Here is a 24,586-nt window from a genome sequence, read left to right on the forward strand (position 1 = left end):
TCAAGGCAAAGGGTAGATACTTTGAAGAATAGCAAATATAAATACATTTTATATTTGTTTAACACTTTTTGGGTTACTACATGATTCCATGTGCGTTATGTTGATGTCTTTATTATACCACAATGTAGAAAATAGTAAAAACAAAGAAAAACTCTTGAATGAGTAGGTGTGTCCAAACGGACTCCTGCTATATATCTTAAAGATGTTACATGTGGTTCTGAGGGGAATGATAGCAGATTGAATATTTCACAGACCTGACACATAGATCATCCATGCTCTGGAACAAAAACACTTGCAGCCACTAACCCTAACCACATTGCATGGTACAGTATATTACTCATACTTGTTTTTGTGTAGATGCCCCAGACAGTGCAACGGTCATTTAATTTGCTCATAGAGAATGGGTGTTACAAAGAAATACTACCTAAGTCCCAAATGGGACTCTATTCCCTATAGGGTGCACTACTTTTGACCAGGGCCCGTAGTGCACTACAAAGGGAATAGAGTGCCATTAGGGACATACACCTATCAACAGTAATGACGCTACTTGATCCACCAATCATCTAGACCATGTAGGGAGAAGTCCTGAGATTGTTACTGGTGCTTGAGACAGAGCAGAGTGTCACCACGACTACCCATAATGGCCACTTGACGAGGCAATAGGATGAAAAATCCTGTTTCTGCCTTAACTCAATGCCGTGACATGTTCAAAGACTTTCTGTGTGCAATGTGACTAACCTGAGTGTGCGCGTGCACGAGAGAGAGAGAGAGAGAGAGAGAGAGAGAGAGAAATCAGTGTGAGACTATCAGAGACTGATAGACAGAACTGCACAAAAAACTCTCTGCACAAAATCTGCTGTAGTCTAAAACTGCTGGTCTGGGTAGCAGATTTGAGCCAACCACAGCTAAGACGAACATGTTCCAGCACCTAGATGTATAACGTGCTATCAATCAGGGCTGAGTTTCTGAAACAGAGCTGAATGTTGGCCAAGCTTCACACTCCTCCCATTCAAATGTATTGGCAGGGTGTGGACTCAACACGTTCAACGGTAAGAGACGCACTGAAGCGCTCATGATCTCCTCCATATGCAACAACACCCTTGCAAATAACAGCTTTATGTCACTGTCCATTCACTGAGTCTGCATTCCAAATGGCAACCTTCCAAATGGCAACCTATTCCCTATACAGTACACTACTTTTGACCAAAGTTCTATGGGCCCTGGTCAGAAGTAATGCACTTAAATCAGGAATTGGCTGCCATTTGTGACACAAACAACATCAACACACATAGTGCTCAGCTTCTCCCTGGTTCCCATGGTGACTGAGCCATAAAGGTTTGTTGGTTGTTTCACTCAAGGTTAGCTAAATTAGTCTTAAAAGGATTCTTTCATGACACTGTCTGTCTGCTACAGTGTTTGGTAATTAGTCCTGATTGTTTGAGCGCAAAGAGCATAAGATTGGGTCTGACAATCCTTAGCAAACCCACAATGTTGAATCATACAGTACCGATATGAAATACACAGAGAGTGGGCATGCACATGTGGACATTACTCCACCACTAGCTACGCCAATTAACTACCATTAAGATCAAATTCAACACCATGCATTTCATCTAACGCTCTATAGCTGGGTGAGAAATGACTGACCAGCTGCAGCTTCACATAGTACATAGCCATGACAACCATTACTCCTGATGAAATCATTATAATGATCAGCTAAGACAGTGTCCCAAATAACACCCTATACCCTATATAGTGCACTACTTTTCACCTGAGCCCTATGGCCCCTGGTCAAAAGTAGTGCACTACATAAGAAATTGAGTGCCATTTGGGACACAAACCTAAAATAACTACAAGGGGGTCTCCCTTCAGGTCTGTTAGCCTGTTGGGGGCCCTGGCTGGGCTCTGGGCTGCTTCGGCTGGCATACTGTTTCTATTAAAGGTAGAGGTAGAGAGAGAGAGAGAGAGGTAGAGAGAGAGAGAGAGAGAGAGAGAGAGAGAGAGAGAGAGAGAGAGAGAGAGAGAGAGAGAGAGAGAGAGAGAGAGAGAGAGAGAGAGAGAGAGAGAGAGAGAGAGAGAGAGAGAGCGAGAGAGCGAGAGAGCGAGAGAGAGGTGAATATAAGCAGATGCGTGGAACAAATGAGGTCATCACCCACTCCCTGCCCAGGGAGAGAGAGAGAGGCGGGGGACAGAGGGAGAGAGAGAGAGGCGGAGGACAGAGGGAGAGAGAGAGAGGCGGGGGACAGAGGGAGAGAGAGAGACGTAGAAAGAGAGAAAGAAAGACAAAATAGAGAGAGGAGAGATGTGGCGGGAGAGAAAGAAGGAGAGATGGAGGGATAGGCAGAGCAGATAGAGAGAAAGAAGGAGGGATGGAGGGATAGTCAGAGCAGATAGAGAGAAAGAAGGAGGGATAGGCAGAGCAGATAGAGAGAAAGAAGGAGGGATAGGCAGAGCAGATAGAGAGAAAGAAGGAGGGATGGAGGGATAGGCAGAGCAGATAGAGAGAAAGAAGGAGGGAAGTAGGGATAGGCAGAGCAGAGAGAGAGAAAGAAGGAGGGATGGAGGGATAGGCAGAGCAGATAGAGAGAAAGAAGGAGGGATAGGCAGAGCAGATAGAGAGAAAGAAGGAGGGATGGAGGGATAGGCAGAGCAGAGAGAGAGAAAGAAGGAGGGATAGGCAGAGCAGATAGAGAGAAATAAGGAGGGATGGAGGGATAGGCAGAGCAGAGAGAGAGAAAGAAGGAGGGATGGAGGGATAGGCAGAGCAGATAGAGAGAAAGAAGGAGGGATAGGCAGAGCAGATAGAGAGAAAGAAGGAGGGAAGTAGGGATAGGCAGAGCAGAGAGAGAGAAAGAAGGAGGGATAGGCAGAGCAGATAGAGAGAAAGAAGGAGGGATGGAGGGATAGGCAGAGCAGAGAGAGAGAAAGAAGGAGGGATGGAGGGATAGGCAGAGCAGATAGAGAGAAAGAAGGAGGGATAGGCAGAGCAGAGAGAGAGAAAGAAGGAGGGATGGAGGGATAGGCAGAGCAGATAGAGAGAAAGAAGGAGGGATGGAGGGATAGGCAGAGCAGAGAGAGAGAAAGAAGGAGGGATAGGCAGAGCAGATAGAGAGAAAGAAGGAGGGAAGTAGGGATAGGCAGAGCAGAGAGAGAGAAAGAAGGAGGGATAGGCAGAGCAGATAGAGAGAAAGAAGGAGGGATGGAGGGATAGGCAGAGCAGAGAGAGAGAAAGAAGGAGGGATGGAGGGATAGGCAGAGCAGAGAGAGAGAAAGAAGGAGAGATGGAGGGATAGGCAGAGCAGAGAGAGAGAAAGAAGGAGGGATGGAGGGATAGGCAGAGCAGAGAGAGAGAAAGAAGGAGGGATGGAGGGATAGGCAGAGCAGATAGAGAGAAAGAAGGAGGGATAGGCAGAGCAGATAGAGAGAAAGAAGGAGGGAAGTAGGGATAGGCAGAGCAGAGAGAGAGAAAGAAGGAGGGATAGGCAGAGCAGATAGAGAGAAAGAAGGAGGGATGGAGGGATAGGCAGAGCAGAGAGAGAGAAAGAAGGAGGGATGGAGGGATAGGCAGAGCAGAGAGAGAGAAAGAAGGAGGGATAGGCAGAGCAGATAGAGAGAAAGAAGGAGGGAAGTAGGGATAGGCAGAGCAGAGAGAGAGAAAGAAGGAGGGATAGGCAGAGCAGATAGAGAGAAAGAAGGAGGGATGGAGGGATAGGCAGAGCAGAGAGAGAGAAAGAAGGAGGGAAGTAGGGATAGGCAGAGCAGAGAGAGAGAAAGAAGGAGGGATAGGCAGAGCAGATAGAGAGAAAGAAGGAGGGATGGAGGGATAGGCAGAGCAGATAGAGAGAAAGAAGGAGGGATGGAGGGATAGGCAGAGCAGAGAGAGAGAAAGAAGGAGGGATAGGCAGAGCAGATAGAGAGAAAGAAGGAGGGATGGAGGGATAGGCAGAGCAGAGAGAGAGAAAGAAGGAGGGATGGAGGGATAGGCAGAGCAGAGAGAGAGAAAGAAGGAGGGATGGAGGGATAGGCAGAGCAGAGAGAGAGAGAGAAGGAGGGATAGGCAGAGCAGATAGAGAGAAAGAAGGAGGGATGGAGGGATAGGCAGAGCAGAGAGAGAGAAAGAAGGAGGGATAGGCAGAGCAGATAGAGAGAAAGAAGGAGGGAAGTAGGGATAGGCAGAGCAGAGAGAGAGAAAGAAGGAGGGATGGAGGGATAGGCAGAGCAGAGAGAGAGAAAGAAGGAGGGATAGGCAGAGCAGATAGAGAGAAAGAAGGAGGGATGGAGGGATAGGCAGAGCAGAGAGAGAGAAAGAAGGAGGGATGGAGGGATAGGCAGAGCAGATAGAGAGAAAGAAGGAGGGATGGAGGGATAGGCAGAGCAGATAGAGAGAAAGAAGGAGGGATAGGCAGAGCAGATAGAGAGAAAGAAGGAGGGATGGAGGGATAGGCAGAGCAGATAGAGAGAAAGAAGGAGGGAAGTAGGGATAGGCAGAGCAGATAGAGAGAAAGAAGGAGGGATAGGCAGAGCAGATAGAGAGAAAGAAGGAGGGATAGGCAGAGCAGATAGAGAGAAAGAAGGAGGGATGGAGGGATAGGCAGAGCAGATAGAGAGAAAGAAGGAGGGATGGAGGGATAGGCAGAGCAGAGAGAGAGAAAGAAGGAGGGATGGAGGGATAGGCAGAGCAGATAGAGAGAAAGAAGGAGGGATAGGCAGAGCAGATAGAGAGAAAGAAGGAGGGATAGGCAGAGCAGATAGAGAGAAAGAAGGAGGGATAGAGGGATAGGCAGAGCAGAGAGAGAGAAAGAAGGAGGGATGGAGGGATAGGCAGAGCAGAGAGAGAGAAAGAAGGAGGGATAGGCAGAGCAGATAGAGAGAAAGAAGGAGGGATGGAGGGATAGGCAGAGCAGATAGAGAGAAAGAAGGAGGGATGGAGGGATAGGCAGAGCAGATAGAGAGAAAGAAGGAGGGATGGAGGGATAGGCAGAGCAGAGGAGAGATGGAGGGATAGGCAGAGCAGAAAGAAGGAGGGATGGAGGGATAGGCAGAGCAGAGAGAGAGAAAGAAGGAGAGATGGAGGGATAGGCAGAGCAGATAGAGAGAAAGAAGGAGGGATAGGCAGAGCAGATAGAGAGAAAGAAGGAGGGATGGAGGGATAGGCAGAGCAGAGAGAGAGAAAGAAGGAGGGATAGGCAGAGCAGATAGAGAGAAATAAGGAGGGATGGAGGGATAGGCAGAGCAGATAGAGAGAAAGAAGGAGGGATAGGCAGAGCAGATAGAGAGAAAGAAGGAGGGATGGAGGGATAGGCAGAGCAGATAGAGAGAAAGAAGGAGGGATAGAGGGATAGGCAAAGAAGGAGGGATAGGCAGAGCAGATAGAGAGAAAGAAGGAGGGATGGAGGGATAGGCAGAGCAGATAGAGAGAAAGAAGGAGGGATGGAGGGATAGGCAGAGCAGATAGAGAGAAAGAAGGAGGGATAGGCAGAGCAGAGAGAGAGAAAGAAGGAGGGATGGAGGGATAGGCAGAGCAGATAGAGAGAAAGAAGGAGGGATAGGCAGAGCAGAGAGAGAGAAAGAAGGAGAGATGGAGGGATAGGCAGAGCAGATAGAGAGAAAGAAGGAGGGATAGGCAGAGCAGATAGAGAGAAAGAAGGAGGGATGGAGGGATAGGCAGAGCAGATAGAGAGAAAGAAGGAGGGATGGAGGGATAGGCAGAGCAGAGAGAGAGAAAGAAGGAGGGATAGGCAGAGCAGATAGAGAGAAAGAAGGAGGGATGGAGGGATAGGCAGAGCAGATAGAGAGAAAGAAGGAGGGATAGGCAGAGCAGATAGAGAGAAAGAAGGAGGGATGGAGGGATAGGCAGAGCAGATAGAGAGAAAGAAGGAGGGATAGAGGGATAGGCAGAGCAGATAGAGAGAAAGAAGGAGGGATAGGCAGAGCAGAGAGAGAGAAAGAAGGAGGGATGGAGGGATAGGCAGAGCAGAGAGAGAGAAAGAAGGAGGGATAGGCAGAGCAGATAGAGAGAAAGAAGGAGGGATGGAGGGATAGGCAGAGCAGATAGAGAGAAAGAAGGAGGGATAGGCAGAGCAGAGAGAGAGAAAGAAGGAGGGATGGAGGGATAGGCAGAGCAGATAGAGAGAAAGAAGGAGGGATAGGCAGAGCAGATAGAGAGAAAGAAGGAGGGATGGAGGGATAGGCAGAGCAGATAGAGAGAAAGAAGGAGGGATAGAGGGATAGGCAAAGAAGGAGGGATAGGCAGAGCAGATAGAGAGAAAGAAGGAGGGATGGAGGGATAGGCAGAGCAGATAGAGAGAAAGAAGGAGGGATGGAGGGATAGGCAGAGCAGATAGAGAGAAAGAAGGAGGGATAGGCAGAGCAGAGAGAGAGAAAGAAGGAGGGATGGAGGGATAGGCAGAGCAGATAGAGAGAAAGAAGGAGGGATAGGCAGAGCAGAGAGAGAGAAAGAAGGAGAGATGGAGGGATAGGCAGAGCAGATAGAGAGAAAGAAGGAGGGATAGGCAGAGCAGATAGAGAGAAAGAAGGAGGGATGGAGGGATAGGCAGAGCAGATAGAGAGAAAGAAGGAGGGATGGAGGGATAGGCAGAGCAGAGAGAGAGAAAGAAGGAGGGATAGGCAGAGCAGATAGAGAGAAATAAGGAGGGATGGAGGGATAGGCAGAGCAGATAGAGAGAAAGAAGGAGGGATAGGCAGAGCAGATAGAGAGAAAGAAGGAGGGATGGAGGGATAGGCAGAGCAGAGAGAGAGAAAGAAGGAGGGATAGAGGGATAGGCAGAGCAGATAGAGAGAAAGAAGGAGGGATAGGCAGAGCAGAGAGAGAGAAAGAAGGAGGGATGGAGGGAGAGGCAGAGCAGAGAGAGAGAAAGAAGGAGGGATAGGCAGAGCAGAGAGAGAGAAAGAAGGAGGGATGGAGGGATAGGCAGAGCAGATAGAGAGAAAGAAGGAGGGATAGGCAGAGCAGAGAGAGAGAAAGAAGGAGGGATGGAGGGATAGGCAGAGCAGATAGAGAGAAAGAAGGAGGGATAGGCAGAGCAGAGAGAGAGAAAGAAGGAGGGATGGAGGGATAGGCAGAGCAGAGAGAGAGAAAGAAGGAGGGATAGGCAGAGCAGATAGAGAGAAAGAAGTAGGGATAGGCAGAGCAGATAGAGAGAAAGAAGGAGGGATGGAGGGATAGGCAGAGCAGATAGAGAGAAAGAAGGAGGGATAGGCAGAGCAGATAGAGAGAAAGAAGGAGGGATAGAGGGATAGGCAGAGCAGATAGAGAGAAAGAAGGAGGGATGGAGGGATAGGCAGAGCAGATAGAGAGAAAGAAGGAGGGATAGAGGGATAGGCAGAGCAGAGAGAGAGAAAGAAGGAGGGATGGAGGGATAGGCAGAGCAGATAGAGAGAAAGAAGGAGGGATAGGCAGAGCAGATAGAGAGAAAGAGGAAAGAGAAGAGGGCGTATTTCACAAAGATGGAAACTATGGAAACGTGCTTCCAGTTACAGGAATGCAAAAGCCTTATGTGAGGACTATAACATGACATGGGTGTTTGACCACACTCATATAACATAACACACACAGTGTACAGACCATGAAACCACATCATGGGGCAAACCACATCATGGGGCAAGCCACATTAACACACCTACAGGCTGTCTTCCAACACTGACTGTCTTCCAAATCTATTGAGACAAATTGAAGGGCCAAGTTCCTTTAAATGTCCTCAAGTCCATGTGACATAATTGACTAGCTGAATGGATGGTATTGTTGCTGCTGCACCACAGGCACAAGCAGACCCTACAAACACACTCCTGAGAATCTAAACCGTTACAGATGCCTGTCAAGGGAGTGTGTCTATCCTGAACTACCCTCCTTTACAGACCTGACTGGGGCAGCAGACCTGGGGCGGCAGGGTAGCCAAGCAACGGCCTATTCGCCACGCTACAATCTAGAAGGTGGAGACAGTAGAGGTGGATCAAAGCTGGGACTGAGATTGAAAAACAGCTTCTATCTCCAGGCCATCAGACTGTTAAATTGTTACCGCGAGTCGGCCTCCGTCCAGTACCCAGTCCTGAACCTTAGTCACTGTCACTAGCCGGCCTCCGTCCAGTACCCAGGCCTGAACCTTAGTCACTGTCACTAGCCGGCCTCCGTCCATTACCCAGGCCTGAACCTTAGTCACTGTCACTAGCCGGCCTCCGTCCAGTATCCAGGCCTGAACCTTAGTCACTGTCACTAGCCGGCCTCCGTCCATTACCCAGGCCTGAACCTTAGTCACTGTCACTAGCCGGCCTCCGTCCAGTACCCAGGCCTGAACCTTAGTCACTGTCACTAGCCGGCTACCACCCGGTACTCTACCCTTCACCTTAGAGACTGTCACTAGCCGGCTACCACCCGATACTCTACCCTTCACCTTAGAGACTGTCACTAGCCGGCTACCACCCGATACTCTACCCTTCACCTTAGAGACTGTCACTAGCCGGCTACCACCCGATACTCTACCCTTCACCTTAGAGACTGTCACTAGCCGGCTACCACCCGGTATTCTACCCTTCACCTTAGAGACTGTCACTAGCCGGCTACCACCCGGTATTCTACCCTTCACCTTAGAGACTGCTGCCCTACGTACATAGTCATTGAGCACTGGTCACTTTAATAATTTGACATACTGTTTTACCCACTAATTATGTATATACTGTGTTCTAGTCATGGCTCATCCTATATGACAACTTGTCTATTCATATACCGTCCACACTGTCTTTACACACCATTCAGATACATATGTATTTATATTACGGATTCTGGCGTTTTGATACGTCTTAACTTGTTCTTTTTTTAAGAACTGTTTGATTATGTGTGTCGCTATTGAATTGCCAGATATTGCTGCATTGTTGGCGCTAGAAAAATAAGCCTTTCGCTGCACCTGGGACAACATCTGCAAAACCGTCTACGAGACCAATAAACTTTGATTTGACACACCCACACTAAGATGTAGGGGTTGCCACTCGCTGCTGCGCTCAACTGGCATTAGTTTCCTGCTTGTACTTACAATCACACTTCCTGTGAAAGCTGGAGCAGCGAAGGTCGGGAGCACAGACTGGAAAGATAACCAGAACTAGGTCAGAAATGGCACTCTATTCTCTATATAGTGCACTACTTTAGACCAGAGCCCTGGTCAAGCAGTTCACTAAATAGGGTTTAGGGTGTCATTTGGAACGCAATCCAATTCTGCTTATAGGTAAAGGTTGTAAAGAAAGAGGTACACTAAAAAGCATATCTTAATTTAGAATAGACAATCTAATATACTCTGTTTGTTCCTACTGTCAAGGCAGAGATGGTTGTGCTCCAAACTGGATTTGAAGTCAAACCAAAATGACATTGTGTAAGAAGCGGAAGGAAGCAGGCTAGACTTATTTTTAAGACTGGGCTGACCGGCTCCACAACCCTGTCTGTCAGTCAGTCAGTCAGTCAGTCAGTCCGTCTGGAGGTTATATAGGCCTTAAACAATGCTGTTAGCTTTAAACTGCTCATTAATCACTGGCGAGCAGCAACACGTACAGGCGGAGTCCCAAATTACAGTCATTTCCATATATAGTGCACTACTTTTGACCCTTTTGACCAGGGCTAATAGAGCTCTGATCAAAAGTAGTTCACTATGTAGGGACTCTGGTGCCCGTTGGGACGCACAGTGCACACACAGTACAGTGGATATGCATAGCATTACACGTACAGCCACCACTGTGAACAGACCTAGTGCTTTTAAAAGGTACTGCATGTGTCAGTCTCATGACAATGGCATCAGTGCAGTTATGCAGACGGACTGTCTTTCATTTATGCCAAGATACATAGGTTCCTAAATATAACATTACATAGAAACTGTTTTCATGGTCTTTAAACTTTGCACACTCTTGGCATTCTCTCAACCAGCTTCACCTGGAATGCTTTTTCAACAGTCTTGAAGGACAGTCATCTGTTCACCTACTCCGTGTCTCACAAAGACACGGCGGTTGGAACTTAAAATCTCAAATCTGGACTCATCAGACTAAAGGACAGATTTCCACTGGTTTAATGTCCATTGCTCGTGTTTCTTGGTCCAAGCAAGTCTCTTCTTATTATTTATGTCTTTTAGTAGGGGGTTCTTTGCAGCAATTCGACCATAAAAGCCTGATTCACGCAGTCTCCTCTGAACAGATGATGCTGAGATGCGTCTGTTACTTAAACTCTGCATTAATTTGGACTGCAATCTGATGTGTATGTCTAGTAACTCTAATAAACTTGTCCTCTGCAGCAGAGGTAACTCTGGGTCTTCGTTTCCTGTGGCGGTCCTCATGAGAGCCAGTTTCATAATAATGCTTGATGGTTTTTGCGACTGCACTTGAAGGAACTTTAAAAGTTCTTGAAATGTTCCGCACTGACTGACCTTCATGTCATAAAGTAATGATGGACTGACGTGTCTCTTTGCTTGTTTGATCTGTTTTTGCCATAATATGGAATTGTTATTTTACCAAATAGGGCTATCTTCTGTATACCACCCTTACCTTGTCACAGCACAACTGAATGGCTCAAAAGCCTAAAGGAAAGAAATTCCACAAATGAACTTTTAACAAGGCACATCTGTCAATTGAAATGCATTCCAGACTACCTTATGAGGCTGGTTGAGAGAATGGCAAGAGTGTGCAAAGCTGTCATTAAGGCAAAGGGTGGCTACTTTGAAGAATCTCAAATATAAAATAAATATATATATCACTTTTTTGGTTCCTACATGATTCCATAGGTGTTATTTCATAGTTTCGATGTCTTCACTATTATTCTACAATGTAGAGAATAGTACAAATAAAGAAAATCCTGGAATGAGTCGGTGTCCAACATTTTCACAGGTACAAAAAAATATATATACACATATATATACACACAGATGAAGTCGGAAGCTTACACCTTAGTCAAATACATTTAAACACTGTTTTTCACAATTCCTGACATTTAATCCTAGTAAAAATTCCCCGTCTTAGGTCACCACTTTATTTTGAGAATGTGAAATGCCAGAATAATAGAGTGATTTTTTTTGTTGCTTTTATTTCTTTCATCACATTCCCAGTGGGTCAGAAGTTTACTTACACTCCATTAGTATTTGGTAGCATTGCCTTTAAATTGTTTTACTTGGGTCAAACATTTTCGAATAGCCTTCCACAAGCTTTCCACAGGAAGTTGGGTGAATTTTGGCCCATTCCTCCTGACAGAGCTGGTGTAACTGAGTCAGGTTTGTAGGCCTCCTTATTCGCACACACTTTTTCAGTTCTGCCCACACATTTTCTATATGAGGTCAGGGCTTTGTGATGGCCACTCCAATACCTGGACATTGTTGTCCTTAAGCCATTTTGCCACAACTTTGGAAGTATGCTTGGGGTCATTGTCCATTTGGAAGACCCATTTGTGACCCAGCTTTAACTTCCTGACTGATGTCTTGAGATGTTGCTTCAATATATCCAATGCAGTTAACCTACTGTTCCTATGCCGTCATTGAAAATAAGACTGACTTACCTAGTCAAATATGGATTTACTTTTTAATTTTTTTATTAAAAAATAACCACAGAATTTTCCTTACTCATGATGACATCTATTTTGCGAAGTGCCAGTCCCTCCTGCAGCAAAGCACCTCCACAACATGATGCTACCACCCCCTGTGCTTCACAGTTGGGATGGTGTTCTTCGGCTTGCATGCCTCTCCCTTTTTCCTCCAAACATAATGATGGTCATTATGGTCAAACAGTTCTGTTTTTGTTTCATCAGACCAGAGGACATTTCTCAAAAAAGTACGATCTTTGTCCCCATGTGCAGTTGCAAGCCGTAATCTGCCTTTTTTATGGCGGTTTTGGAGCAGTGGCTTCTTCCTTCATGAGTTGCCTTTCATGGTTATGTCGATGTAGGAGTCATTTTACTGTGGATATAGATACTTTTGTACCTGTTTCCTCCAGCATCTTCACAAGGTCCTTTGCTGTTGTTCTGGGATTGATTTGCACTTTTCGTACCAAAGTACGTTCATCTCTAGGAGACAGAACGCGTCTCCTTCCTGAGCGGTATGACGGCTGCCTGGTCCCATGGTGTTTATACTTGCGTACTATTGTTTGTACAGATGAAAGTGGTACCTTCAGGTGCTTTTTTTCTGAGGTCTTGGCTGATTTCTGTTGATTTCCCCATGATGTCAAGCAAAGAGGCACAGTTTGAATATGTGGTTGTCCCGCCTAGCTATCTTAAGATGAATGCACTAACTGTAAGTCGCTTTGGATAAGAGTGTCTGCTAAATGACTAAATGTTATGTATGGCTCTCCGGGTATAGCAGTGTACTGTACTGTCACTGATGTTAAAGGACAGAGCTACTCGTATTGTCTCTACTGCTATTTCCTGTCCATGTGCAGGGGAGTTTGATGGGGAATAGCACGGAACCCAGGGCCTGAATACCAGACAGTGTTGATAGGAGAGGGATGAAAACAGAAGCATGGCATGCCACCTGGAAAAACCAGCTCACGCATCCGGACCACCGCTCTAACACACACACACACACACACACACACACACACACACACACCTCCTGTCTGGTTGACAAACTGTCCCATAAACAGCAGCACTTCCTACAGGCCGGAGATGAACACACAGCTCTGGTTCACAACGTCTAAAGAAACACCACCGTCATAACTAGAGGTGGCATGGTCTCTCTACCCACACTCTGTTTGGCTTTCAATCTGGAGTGAACCCGCACACATGTACGCAACCACACACACATACCTACACACACACGCAAGCACCCACAGACACGCTGTACCAGCCAGCAGTAAAATAAAGTGTGCCAGAGGAAACTACAGTAGTCTGGATGTACTAGAAGAAGTAAATAGTGTCCAAAGGCCTTGGGCTCATATTTGGCTTGACTAAAATGTAAATGGAGAATGTGTTTTCTCAAATGTTCCCATCCTATCCCTTACTATAGCTGATTAGAATGACCTCTACTGCTCTTACTAAAGCTCTCTCTATCTCTGTTCTATTGTAGCATAACACCAGATTACACTCTGATTTAACACTTAAGGCCTTTTCACAGATGCATTGTTCTTAGCCCCAGGTTAAGACTGGCCCTGGGCTAGCTTAGCCTGTGTTCACACAAGTAGGGTGAAGTGAAACCAACTGTCCCTTTTCTGGTGTAGAAAATTCAAATTAGGTATCAAAGGAACTCTGATTGGCTCGCCCCTGGGTTAAGGTTGGTGCTAGCCCACTTTAGAATGTGCACGTGTGAACACTCGCTTAGCCCCAAGCTCAAACCTCCCTTAGCCCAGTGTTTTGAGGTACTTAGCCCTCGGCAGTGGGAACGTGCCTTTAGTAATCTCATCAAGCCCTTTTGTGAGCCACATAAATCACTGAAGCCCTGTCAACAGCGTTCGTCTATTGTCCATATGCCATTAAACGGCAGTGTGTTGGTAGGTAAAGTATGGCTGCAATGACATCGTGTGACAGGCAGGGGGCTCCTGATTCTTCTCAGTAGAAATATGAAAACAGATTCTAGTATATAGACAGTGCAGCCAAAAAACACGCCCTCTCAGAGTTTACAAAGACTGTTTCTCTGTTTTATAGAGTTCATTAGTCAGTCAACCAGAGGCAGCAGCAGCAGCGTCACATTTAAGTAATTTAGTCATCTATTCTTACACTTAAATATCTAGTTTTAGACGTTGTCATTTTCTTTCCAGTTCTCAATTTTGAGGAGATAAGACAGCTAGCATCTGGTAGGAAATGGCCTGTGAATTCATCTGAGAAATATGCCTCAGTATTTGCCACTATTGTAAGCCTGTACATCACTTGGCTGCTACTGTGGGGATCACAGCAGGAAGTGGCAGACTAATTGGTCCAGTTATAACACAACATGCATCATCACATGGGTATATGCAAAGCAGGAAGGACATCTCAGCAAATGATTTTACCCTGAAATAGCTCAAATAGCTTCCTGAGGTGTATCAAGCCCACTGACCACAGCGTGACTCACCCTGTCTTTGTCATCGGCCACATCGCACAGTGTGTCGTCCAGATCCAGTATGCCTCCGTCCCCATGCTCCAACCTGTGCACCTGTAGCCAGTAGCCAGGATCCTAGAGGGAGGGAGAGAGAAGAGACATGGATTATTTTAGAGAGAAGAGAGGTGAGATATGGCTTATTTTAGACAGAAGAGAGTGGAGACATAGCTTATTTTAGACAGAAGAGAGGTGAGACATGGCTTATTTTAGACAGAAGAGAGGAGACATGGCTTATTTTAGACAGAAGAGAGGTGAGACATGGCTTATTTTAGAGAGAAGAGAGTGGAGACATGGCTTATTTTTAGCTTATTTTAGAAGAAGAGGTGAGACTTATTTTAGAGAGAAGAGAGGTGAGACATGGCTTATTTTAGAGAGAAGAGAGGTGAGACATGGCTTATTTTAGAGAGAAGAGAGTGGAGACATGGCTTATTTTAGAGAGAAGAGAGAGTGGAGACATGGCTTATTTTAGAGAGAAGAGAGTGGAGACATGGCTTATTTTAGACAGAAGAGAGGTGAGACATGGCTTATTTTAGAGAGAGAGACATGGCTTATTTTAGAGAGAAGAGAGTGAGACACTTATTTTAGAAAGAAGAGAGGTGAGACATGGCTTATTTTAGAAAGAAGAGAGTGAGACATGGCTTATTTTAGAAAGAAGAGAGGTGAGACATGGCTTATTTTAGAGAGAAGAGAGTGGAGACATGGCTTATTTTAGAGAGAAGAGACATGGTTTATTTTGGAGACACATGGTTTATTTTAGAAAGAAGAGAGGTGAGACATGGCTTATTTTAGAGAGAAGAGAGTGGAGACATGGCTTATTTTAGAGAGAAGAGAGTGGAGACATGGCTTATTTTAGAGAGAAGAGAGTGGAGACATGGTTTATTTTAGAAAGAAGAGAGGTGAGATGGCTTATTTTAGAAAGAAGAGAGGTGAGATGGCTTATTTTAGAGGTGAGACATGGCTTATTTTGAGACAGCTTATTTTAGAAAGAAGAGGTGAGACATGGCTTATTTTAGAAAGAAGAGGTGAGACATGGCTTATTTTGAGACATGGCTTATTTTAGAGAGAAGAGAGGTGAGACATGGCTTATTTTAGAGAGAAGAGAGTGGAGACATGGCTTATTTTAGAGAGAAGAGAGTGGAGACATGGTTTATTTTAGAGAGAAGAGAGGTGAGACAGGTGAGACATGGCTTATTTTAGAGAGAAGAGAGTGGAGACATGGCTTATTTTAGAGCGAAGAGAGTGGAGACATGGCTTATTTTAGAGAGAAGACATGGTGGAGACATGGCTTTTTTAGAGCGAAGAGAGTGGAGACATGGCTTATTTTAGACAGAAGAATGAGAGAGAGTGAGACATGGCTTATTTTAGAGAAGAGAGGTGGAGACATGGCTTATTTTAGACAGAAGAGAGGTGAGACATGGCTTATTTTAGAGAAGAGAGTGGAGACATGGCTTATTTTAGAGAGAAGAGAGTGGAGACATGGCTTATTTTGGAGACATGGCTTATTTTAGAAGAGAGTGGAGACATGGTTTATTTTAGAGCGAAGAGAGTGGAGACATGGCTTATTTTAGAGAGAAGAGAGTGGAGACATGGTTTATTGTAGACAGAATAGAGGTGAGACATGGCTTATTTTAGAGAAGAGAGGTGAGACATAGCTTATTTTAGAGAAGAGAGGTGAGACATGGCTTATTTTAGACATGGCTTATTTTAGAAGAAGAGGTGAGACATGGCTTATTTTAGAGAAGAGAGCTTATTTTGTGAGACATGGCTTATTTTAGAGAGAAGAGAGTGGAGACATGGCTTATTTTAGAGAAGAAGAGACATGGTGGAGACATGGTTTATTGTAGACAGAATAGAGGTGAGACATGGCTTATTTTAGAGAAGAGAGGTGAGACATAGCTTATTTTAGAGAAGAGAGGTGAGACATGGCTTATTTTAGAGAGAAGAGAGGCTTATTTTAGAGAGAGACATGAGCTTATTTTAGAGAAGAGAGGTGAGACATGGCTTATTTTTGAGACATGGCTTATTTTAGAAAGAAGAGAGGTGAGACATGGCTTATTTTAGAGAGAAGAGAGTGGAGACATGGCTTATTTTAGAGCGAAGAGAGTGGAGACATGGCTTATTTTAGAGAGAAGAGAGTGGAGACATGGTTTATTGTAGACAGAATAGAGGTGAGACATGGCTTATTTTAGAGAAGAGAGGTGAGACATAGCTTATTTTAGAGAAGAGAGGTGAGACATGGCTTATTTTTGAGACAGAGAGAAGAGAGGTGAGACATGGCTTATTTTAGAAAGAAGAGAGGTGAGACATGGCTTATTTTAGAGAGAAGAGAGTGGAGACATGGCTTATTTTAGAGCGAAGAGAGTGGAGACATGGCTTATTTTTGGAGACATGGTTTATTGTAGACAGAATAGAGGTGAGACATGGCTTATTTTTTAGCTTATTTTAGAGAAGAGAGGTGAGACATGGCTTATTTTTATTTTAGAAAGAAGAGAGGTGAGACATGGCTTATTTTAGAAAGAAGAGAGGTGAGACATGGCTTATTTTAGACATGGCTTATTTTAGAAAGAAGAGAGGTGAGACATGGCTTATTTTAGAGAGAAGAGAGGTGAGACATGGCTTATTTTAGAGAGAAGAGAGGTGAGACATGGCTTATTTTAGAGAAGAGAGGTGAGACATGGCTTATTTTAGAGAGAAGAGAGTGGAGACATGGCTTATTTTAGAGAGAAGAGAGTGGAGACATGGTTTATTGTAGACAGAATAGAGGTGAGACATGGCTTATTTTAGAGAAGAGAGGTGAGACATGGCTTATTTTAGAAAGAAGAGAGGTGAGACATGGCTTATTTTAGAGAGAAGAGAGTGGAGACATGGCTTATTTTAGAGCGAAGAGAGTGGAGACATGGCTTATTTTAGAGAGAAGAGAGTGGAGACATGGTTTATTGTAGACAGAATAGAGGTGAGACATGGCTTATTTTAGAGAAGAGAGGTGAGACATAGCTTATTTTAGAGAAGAGAGGTGAGACATGGCTTATTTTAGAGAGAAGAGAGGTGAGACATGGCTTATTTTAGAAAGAAGAGAGGTGAGACATGGCTTATTTTAGAGAGAAGAGAGTGGAGACATGGCTTATTTTAGAGCGAAGAGAGTGGAGACATGGCTTATTTTAGAGAGAAGAGAGTGGAGACATGGTTTATTGTAGACAGAATAGAGGTGAGACATGGCTTATTTTAGAGAAGAGAGGTGAGACATAGCTTATTTTAGAGAAGAGAGGTGAGACATGGCTTATTTTAGAGAGAAGAGAGGTGAGACATGGCTTATTTTAGAAAGAAGAGAGGTGAGACATGGCTTATTTTAGAAAGAAGAGAGGTGAGACATGGCTTATTTTAGAAAGAAGAGAGGTGAGACATGGCTTATTTTAGAGAAGAGAGGTGAGACATGGCTTATTTTAGAGAGAAGAGAGGTGAGACATGGCTTATTTTAGAGAGAAGAGAGGTGAGACATGGCTTATTTTAGAGAGAAGAGAGGTGAGACATGGCTTATTTTAGAAAGAAGAGAGGTGAGACATGGCTTATTTTAGAGAGAAGAGAGGTGAGACATGGCTTATTTTAGAGAGAAGAGAGGTGAGACATGGCTTATTTTAGAGAGAAGAGAGTGGAGACATGGCTTATTTTAGAGAGAAGAGAGTGGAGACATGGTTTATTGTAGACAGAATAGAGGTGAGACATGGCTTATTTTTGAGACATGGCTTATTTTAGAGAAGAGAGGTGAGACTTATTTTAGAGAGAAGAGAGTGGAGACATGGCTTATTTTAGAGAAGAGAGGTGAGACATGGCTTATTTTAGAGAGAAGAGTGGAGACATGGTTTATTGTAGACAGAATAGAGGTGAGACATGGCTTATTTTAGAGAAGAGAGGTGAGACATAGCTTATTTTAGAAGAGAGGTGAGACATGGCTTATTTTAGAAAGAAGAGAGGTGAGACATGGCTTATTTTAGAGAAGAGAGTGGAGACATGGCTTATTTTAGAGCGAAGAGAGTGGAGACATGGCTTATTTTAGAGAGAAGAGAGGTGAGACATGGTTTATTTTAGACAGAAGAGAGGTGAGACATGGCTTATTTTTGAGACATAGCTTATTTTAGAGAAGAGAGGTGAGACATGGCTTATTTTAGAGAGAAGAGAGGTGAGACATGGCTTATTTTGAGACAGCTTATTTTAGAAAGAAGAGAGGTGAGACATGGCTTATTTTAGAAAGAAGAGAGGTGAGACATGGCTTATTTTAGAGAAGAGAGGTGAGACATGGCTTATTTTAGAGAGAAGAGAGGTGAGACATGGCTTATTTTAGAGAGAAGAGAGGTGAGACATGCTTATTTTGAGACATGGCTTATTTTAGAGAGAAGAGAGGTGAGACATGGCTTATTTTAGAGAGAAGAGAGGTGAGACATGCTTATTTTAGAGAGAAGAGAGGTGAGACATGGCTTATTTTAGAGAGAAGAGAGGTGAGACATGGCTTATTTTAGAAAGAAGAGAGGTGAGACATGGCTTATTTTAGAGAAGAGAGGTGAGACATGCTTATTTTAGAGAGAAGAGAGGTGAGACATGGCTTATTTTAGAGAAGAGAGGTGAGACATGCTTATTTTAGAAAGAAGAGAGGTGAGATGGATTATTTTAGAGAAGAGAGGTGAGACATGCTTATTTTAGAAAGAAGAGAGGTGAGACATGGAGAGAAGAGAGGTGAGACATGGCTTATTTTAGAAAGAAGAGAGGTGAGATGGATTATTTTAGAGAAGACAGATGAGATGGTTTATTTTAGAGAAGACAGATGAGATGGCTTATTTTAGAGAGAAGAGACATGGTTTATCTTAGAGGGGAGAGGTGAGACATGGCTTATCTTAGAGAGAAGAAGTAAGACATGGCTTATCTTAGAGAGAAGAAGTAAGACATGGCTTATCTTAGAGAGAAGAAGTAAGACATGGCTTATCTTAGAGAAGAAGAAGTAAGACATGGCTTATCTTAGAGAAGAAGAAGTAAGACATGGCTTATCTTAGAGAAGAAGAAGTAAGACATGGCTTATCTTAGAGAGAAGAAGTAAGACATGGCTTATCTTAGAGAGAAGAGAGGTGAGATGGATTATTTTAGAGAAGAGAGGTGAGACATGCTTATTTTAGAAAGAAGAGAGGTGAGACATGGCTTATTTTAGAGAAGAGAGGTGAGACATGGCTTATTTTAGAAAGAAGAGAGGTGAGATGGATTATTTTAGAAGACAGCTTATTTTAGAAAGAAGAGAGGTGAGAGAGGTGAGACATGGCTTATTTTAGAAAGAAGAGAGGTGAGATGGATTATTTTAGAGAAGAGAGGTGAGACATGGCTTATTTTAGAGAAGAGAGGTGAGACATGGCTTATTTTAGAAAGAAGAGAGGTGAGATGGATTATTTTAGAGAAGAGAGGTGAGACATGCTTATTTTAGAAAGAAGAGAGGTGAGACATGGCTTATTTTAGAGAAGAGAGGTGAGACATGGCTTATTTTAGAAAGAAGAGAGGTGAGATGGATTATTTTAGAGAAGACAGATGAGATGGTTTATTTTAGAGAAGACAGATGAGATGGCTTATTTTAGAGAGAAGAGACATGGTTTATCTTAGAGGGGAGAGGTGAGACATGGCTTATCTTAGAGAGAAGAAGTAAGACATGGCTTATCTTAGAGAGAAGAAGTAAGACATGGCTTATCTTAGAGAGAAGAAGTAAGACATGGCTTATCTTAGAGAAGAAGAAGTAAGACATGGCTTATCTTAGAGAAGAAGAAGTAAGACATGGCTTATCTTAGAGAAGAAGAAGTAAGACATGGCTTATCTTAGAGAGAAGAAGTAAGACATGGCTTATCTTAGAGAGAAGAAGTAAGACATGGCTTATCTTAGAGAAGAAGAAGTAAGACATGGCTTATCTTAGAGAAGAAGAAGTAAGACATGGCTTATCTTAGAGAAGAAGAAGTAAGACATGGCTTATCTTAGAGAAGAAGAAGTAAGACATGGCTTATCTTAGAGAGAAGAAGTAAGACATGGCTTATCTTAGAGAAGAAGAAGTAAGACATGGCTTATCTTAGAGAGAAGAAGTAAGACATGGCTTATCTTAGAGAAGAAGAAGTAAGACATGGCTTATCTTAGAGAGAAGAAGTAAGACATGGCTTAACTTAGAGAGAAGAAGTAAGACATGGCTTATCTTAGAGAAGAAGAAGTAAGACATGGCTTATCTTAGAGAAGAAGAAGTAAGACATGGCTTATCTTAGAGAAGAAGAAGTAAGACATGGCTTATCTTAGAGAGAAGAAGTAAGACATGGCTTATCTTAGAGAGAAGAAGTAAGACATGGCTTATCTTAGAGAAGAAGAAGTAAGACATGGCTTATCTTAGAGAGAAGAAGTAAGACATGGCTTATCTTAGAGAGAAGAAGTAAGACATGGCTTATCTTAGAGAAGAAGAAGTAAGACACGTCTTATCTTAGAGAAGAAGAAGTAAGACATGGCTTATCTTAGAGAGAAGAGGTGAGGCGGTTATTTTAGACCAGATTGAAATAAGGGAGATGGAGAGAGAGAGAGGACGCATTAGCTAAGACTTAGACAATACAGAGAGAGAGGACGCATTTGCTAAGACTTAGACAATACAGAGAGAGAGAGAGGACACATTAGCTAAGACTTCAAGGCAGGTAACAGGTTGATTTGGTTCTATCTGGACCGTGACCTTTTTTGCAGGAAGAGAGCTGAATTGGGGGGGATTAGATATTAGATTGTGTGAAAAAGTAGCGGTTGGCAGATATCATTTGCCTCCTAAGGTTCAAAAGAGCGGTTTAATTCACAAAATGAGGATAGGCTAGTGATGGTAGCAGTATTTAGGATCAATAACAATTTGGCAATATAGACAAAAATGACTTACAAAACAAACAAACGCTTTACAGAAATAAACTGGTTGTGAAACCAAAATCAAACCTGTCAATCAATCCAATCTGGCCTAGAATCAGGCTACATGCCCTGTAACATCACAGACAGCCTAAGCGCATGGACGCTTTCATAAACAAAGATTACCGAACATTGGCAAAGCCCGGTAGAAACACCTTGCTTGACTACTTCCCGCAAATTCCACATTGCTGGGCAAAACCATTGGGTACACATAACCAGTGAACTGGTGGAAATACAAGCTGAAGGATACATCTCGCTCACTCTCCCTCTGTTGTGGCACTGGGCCATTGGGCCCGCCCTGCAACCTCATTGGATAATGCTGGGCCTTCTTCTTTCACTGTGCAACTCATCAATGTGCATCTTGCTAGCTGTCACTCAAATACCGAGGGGCTGAAGCTCATAGGCTAGAACTCAAATTGCTAGGGGGGTGGCCCAAATGGGCCAAGCTTGCAGTGCTCAAAATATCAGCACACAGCTTCCAGAAAACAGTTGCTTACAAACTAAGGATTTTATGAACAATTGAGGTAAAAACATAACTTCTACTGACAGATTATCCATGTATGAGCTACACTTTGATACATCCAGCCCAAAGCAGGCGCTTAAAAAAATACTTAAGTGGTCGCCATAGTTCCAGAACTTGTCTTTAGCTCAAGTAAAGGGAGAGTGGGGCTTGGACTTAAGCGCATGCACGCCTGTCGCCATCACAGACTGGCATTGCAATATAAAATGATGTAATCCGTCTCTCACCCATGTATTTAGATAAGTGTGCAAAGCCATGGCAGGGCTTTAGGCCAGATACACAGACCGATACACAGACATTCATATTTTGATGTTGGAAAAGCAAAACTAAAAGGTGAATAATTACTGTAAGTGCAAGGCGAAGAAAAGCAGCCCCCCCCCTCAACCCTCATAGCACACAGGTAGTGAAGCGTAGACCACGCAGGTCAGAAGTTAAGCCAAAACATCTCAGCTCAGCTCGTTTCCTTCACATCCTTATTAGGATAACCTCTGGGGATGGCCGACTGACTCCTGGGCTTTAAATGCACACACATACACACAGAGACAGACAGATAGACGGACAAACTAACGAGCCGGGCCTTCCCTAACGTTTTCCCCTCCACACGACAGAATAGAGTCTGTGGGTTTGATGCCTTCATGCACATTTCTGGACCCTTTCTGTAAATTGTAAACAGAGTGGTACGCCAGGCCAAGAGCTTCCAAAGTCAAACGGGGAATAATTGTGTAGTCTTTTCCTTCTATTTGTGGTTATTATAAAGGTGTACATGAATTCCCCCTGCAGTTCTGACACCAGAGAAAAAGATGGGAGTTACTGTAAATACATGTACTACAATAGATGGTCTTGAATATCAAATGATATTCATAACACACTTTAGAATCGACTTTTGTGAGGCAAAAAAAGGTAGGACAAAGAAAAGCAAGTAATAGAAATGTCTATTCAAAACCAGCTCCACCACCAGCCGTATTTTAGCAGAAATGTTATTTTATTGTCATACATACGAACAAAAATCACAACACTAAAATACAGATGGTACAATTACACAGAAAACCAAGACATGAGAGAAAATGAGTGTGGAATCTGGAAGCCATTCCACACCACAAACCCACCACAAGAAACAGCAAATATCACAACAAATGGGTCTACTTCCAGATCTCCCTCAGTGAAATCAGACTAGCAGCCAAGTTACAGGGATTGGAGATCAATAAATCCCCATAATGGATCAAAAGCTTAGGTTTATGTCCCAAATGGAACCCTATTCCCTATATAGTGCACTACTTTTGACCGAAGTCCTATGGGCCCTACATTAGGGAATAGGGTGACATTTGGGACAAAGCCTTAATATCAGTGCCAAGCGATGGAGCATGTAGCATAGGATATTCATGCTACTGTACAGCGAGATTAGATTAGGTCGATGTTTATTGGCCTCCGAGGCAGTCAGGACAAACTGGCCCTGTCCCATCTGACAACCCTGGTGGGCTGTACTGAGCCGATGGCCCAGTCTGCTGCCCTGTAACCCTGCTGTGTTCGTGGAACACTTAGGGACATAGAGGGGTTATGTCCCATGACCATAGAGGGGTTGAGGGAACATAATGGGACACACTAAGCACATCCCAAATGGAACCCTTTTCTCCTACAGTGCACTACTTTTGACCAGGGCTCATAAGGCTTTGGTCAAAGTAGTACACTTATAGGGGTAGTGTGCCATTTGGGGTGCACCCACTGTGCACTTCTGCCCCCCTGTGGCCATGGGACACTCGGTCACCCTCCCTCACCTCCCCTGGCCATAGGACACTCTGTTCCCCTGTATTGCACCAGTGTGACCTGCCCCAGTGTGACCTGCCCCCCGAGGGCTAAACAGCTGGCCACATCAACTGAGCACAGCTCTGGTACACATGCTGAGAGAGCACACACACAGTCAAATGGACAAACACATGCAAACTGGTGCAACCACAGAATGATTCCTCCAACACTTCAATGTACATTTATTTTAACACAGAACACACTAACACTTCAATACACCAAAACTGAACCAACACACCGTGGGCCTACATCAACTTGAATTCATTTGACATCTCTTATTTCCCCACTCACTCCAGTGATTCACCCCAGTTGGACTTCAAAGAGAACGTTCATCTCCATCTCTTCATCAGACAGCAGGACCAGGGCTGAGTGTGACAGTGTTTTTCTTTTTTTCTTTTTTTAATTCCACCACCACCTACAAGCAAGACCTCCATCGTAATATAACCATTTATAATACAGTAAAGCATGACAGTGTCTGGGAGGACAGGGGGTAGAGTTAACTCAAGGGTAGTCTGCGGGAAACGGTCAACCCGAGGATCATTTGTCATGGATGCGTCCCAAATTGCACCCTATTCCCTATGGGTCATGGTCAAAAATAGTGCACTATAAAGGGATTACAGTGCCATTTGGGTCGCAACACCATATAAAAGGTTCTGCAGAGGGATAAAAAAAAATGTTTTTTAAATCTTTAAGCAGTTCCAGCTCTCTAAAGCGAACACGGTTCTCCCTGTGAGAAATGTAGTGTTCTGCTTGTTTCTGTGTTTCTCCGCCAGACTAGCCGACTGTTTCATGTTCTCTTTCAATCAGGTGACAAGTGCAAACACACCAAAAGTGAACATCTAAATGTTTTTCAATACCATAATTGTTACTCTGAAGTATCGTGTGAAAAATATGTGCTTAAAGCAGTCCATTAAGATAAGAACTTTACCTCTCCTGACTCTCCTGAGCCCTGAAAAGCCATCGCAAAGCCACCCATTCTTGTTATGAATCTAGTTATTAGTCTTAACAAATGACTCCAGTGACATAGTGGGCTACCAAGAGTAATGTCGTCTCTTCAAGAGAAGAAAAACCTGAAATCTCATATCCCCGTGTGTTGACCCAGTGACCTGTTGTGTCACACTGTCTGCTACCTCATTCCTTCAGCCATTATGACCCCTACCCTCGTCTCGACAGGTGTCTCTTTATCTGATCCTAAGGAGGTTCATAGTAGTCTGTACACTCTTACAACACCTCGTCAGACAATGGCCCAGTCTCTTCACCACATTAGCAGGCTCTTTGTTCTGGTAGG

At 44.0% G+C, this 24,586-nt stretch overlaps 1 protein-coding gene across 5 annotated transcripts in view; it reads right to left on the minus strand.

Moving 5' to 3' along the window:
- The window catches only part of LOC118361156 (partitioning defective 3 homolog), a 592,408-nt gene that overhangs the window by 510,127 nt on the left and 57,695 nt on the right, over nucleotides 1–24,586 (minus strand). For all 5 annotated transcript variants that reach the window (XM_052483308.1, XM_052483311.1, XM_052483309.1 and 2 more), the window contains one exon: nucleotides 14,016–14,117. In XM_052483308.1, the coding sequence (XP_052339268.1) occupies nucleotides 14,016–14,117 (102 nt within the window). The remainder of the gene's footprint in view (nucleotides 1–14,015; nucleotides 14,118–24,586) is intronic.

The sequence above is a fragment of the Oncorhynchus keta genome, chromosome 28 (assembly GCF_023373465.1).
Source record: "Oncorhynchus keta strain PuntledgeMale-10-30-2019 chromosome 28, Oket_V2, whole genome shotgun sequence".
Classification (NCBI taxonomy): Eukaryota; Metazoa; Chordata; class Actinopteri; order Salmoniformes; family Salmonidae; genus Oncorhynchus; species Oncorhynchus keta.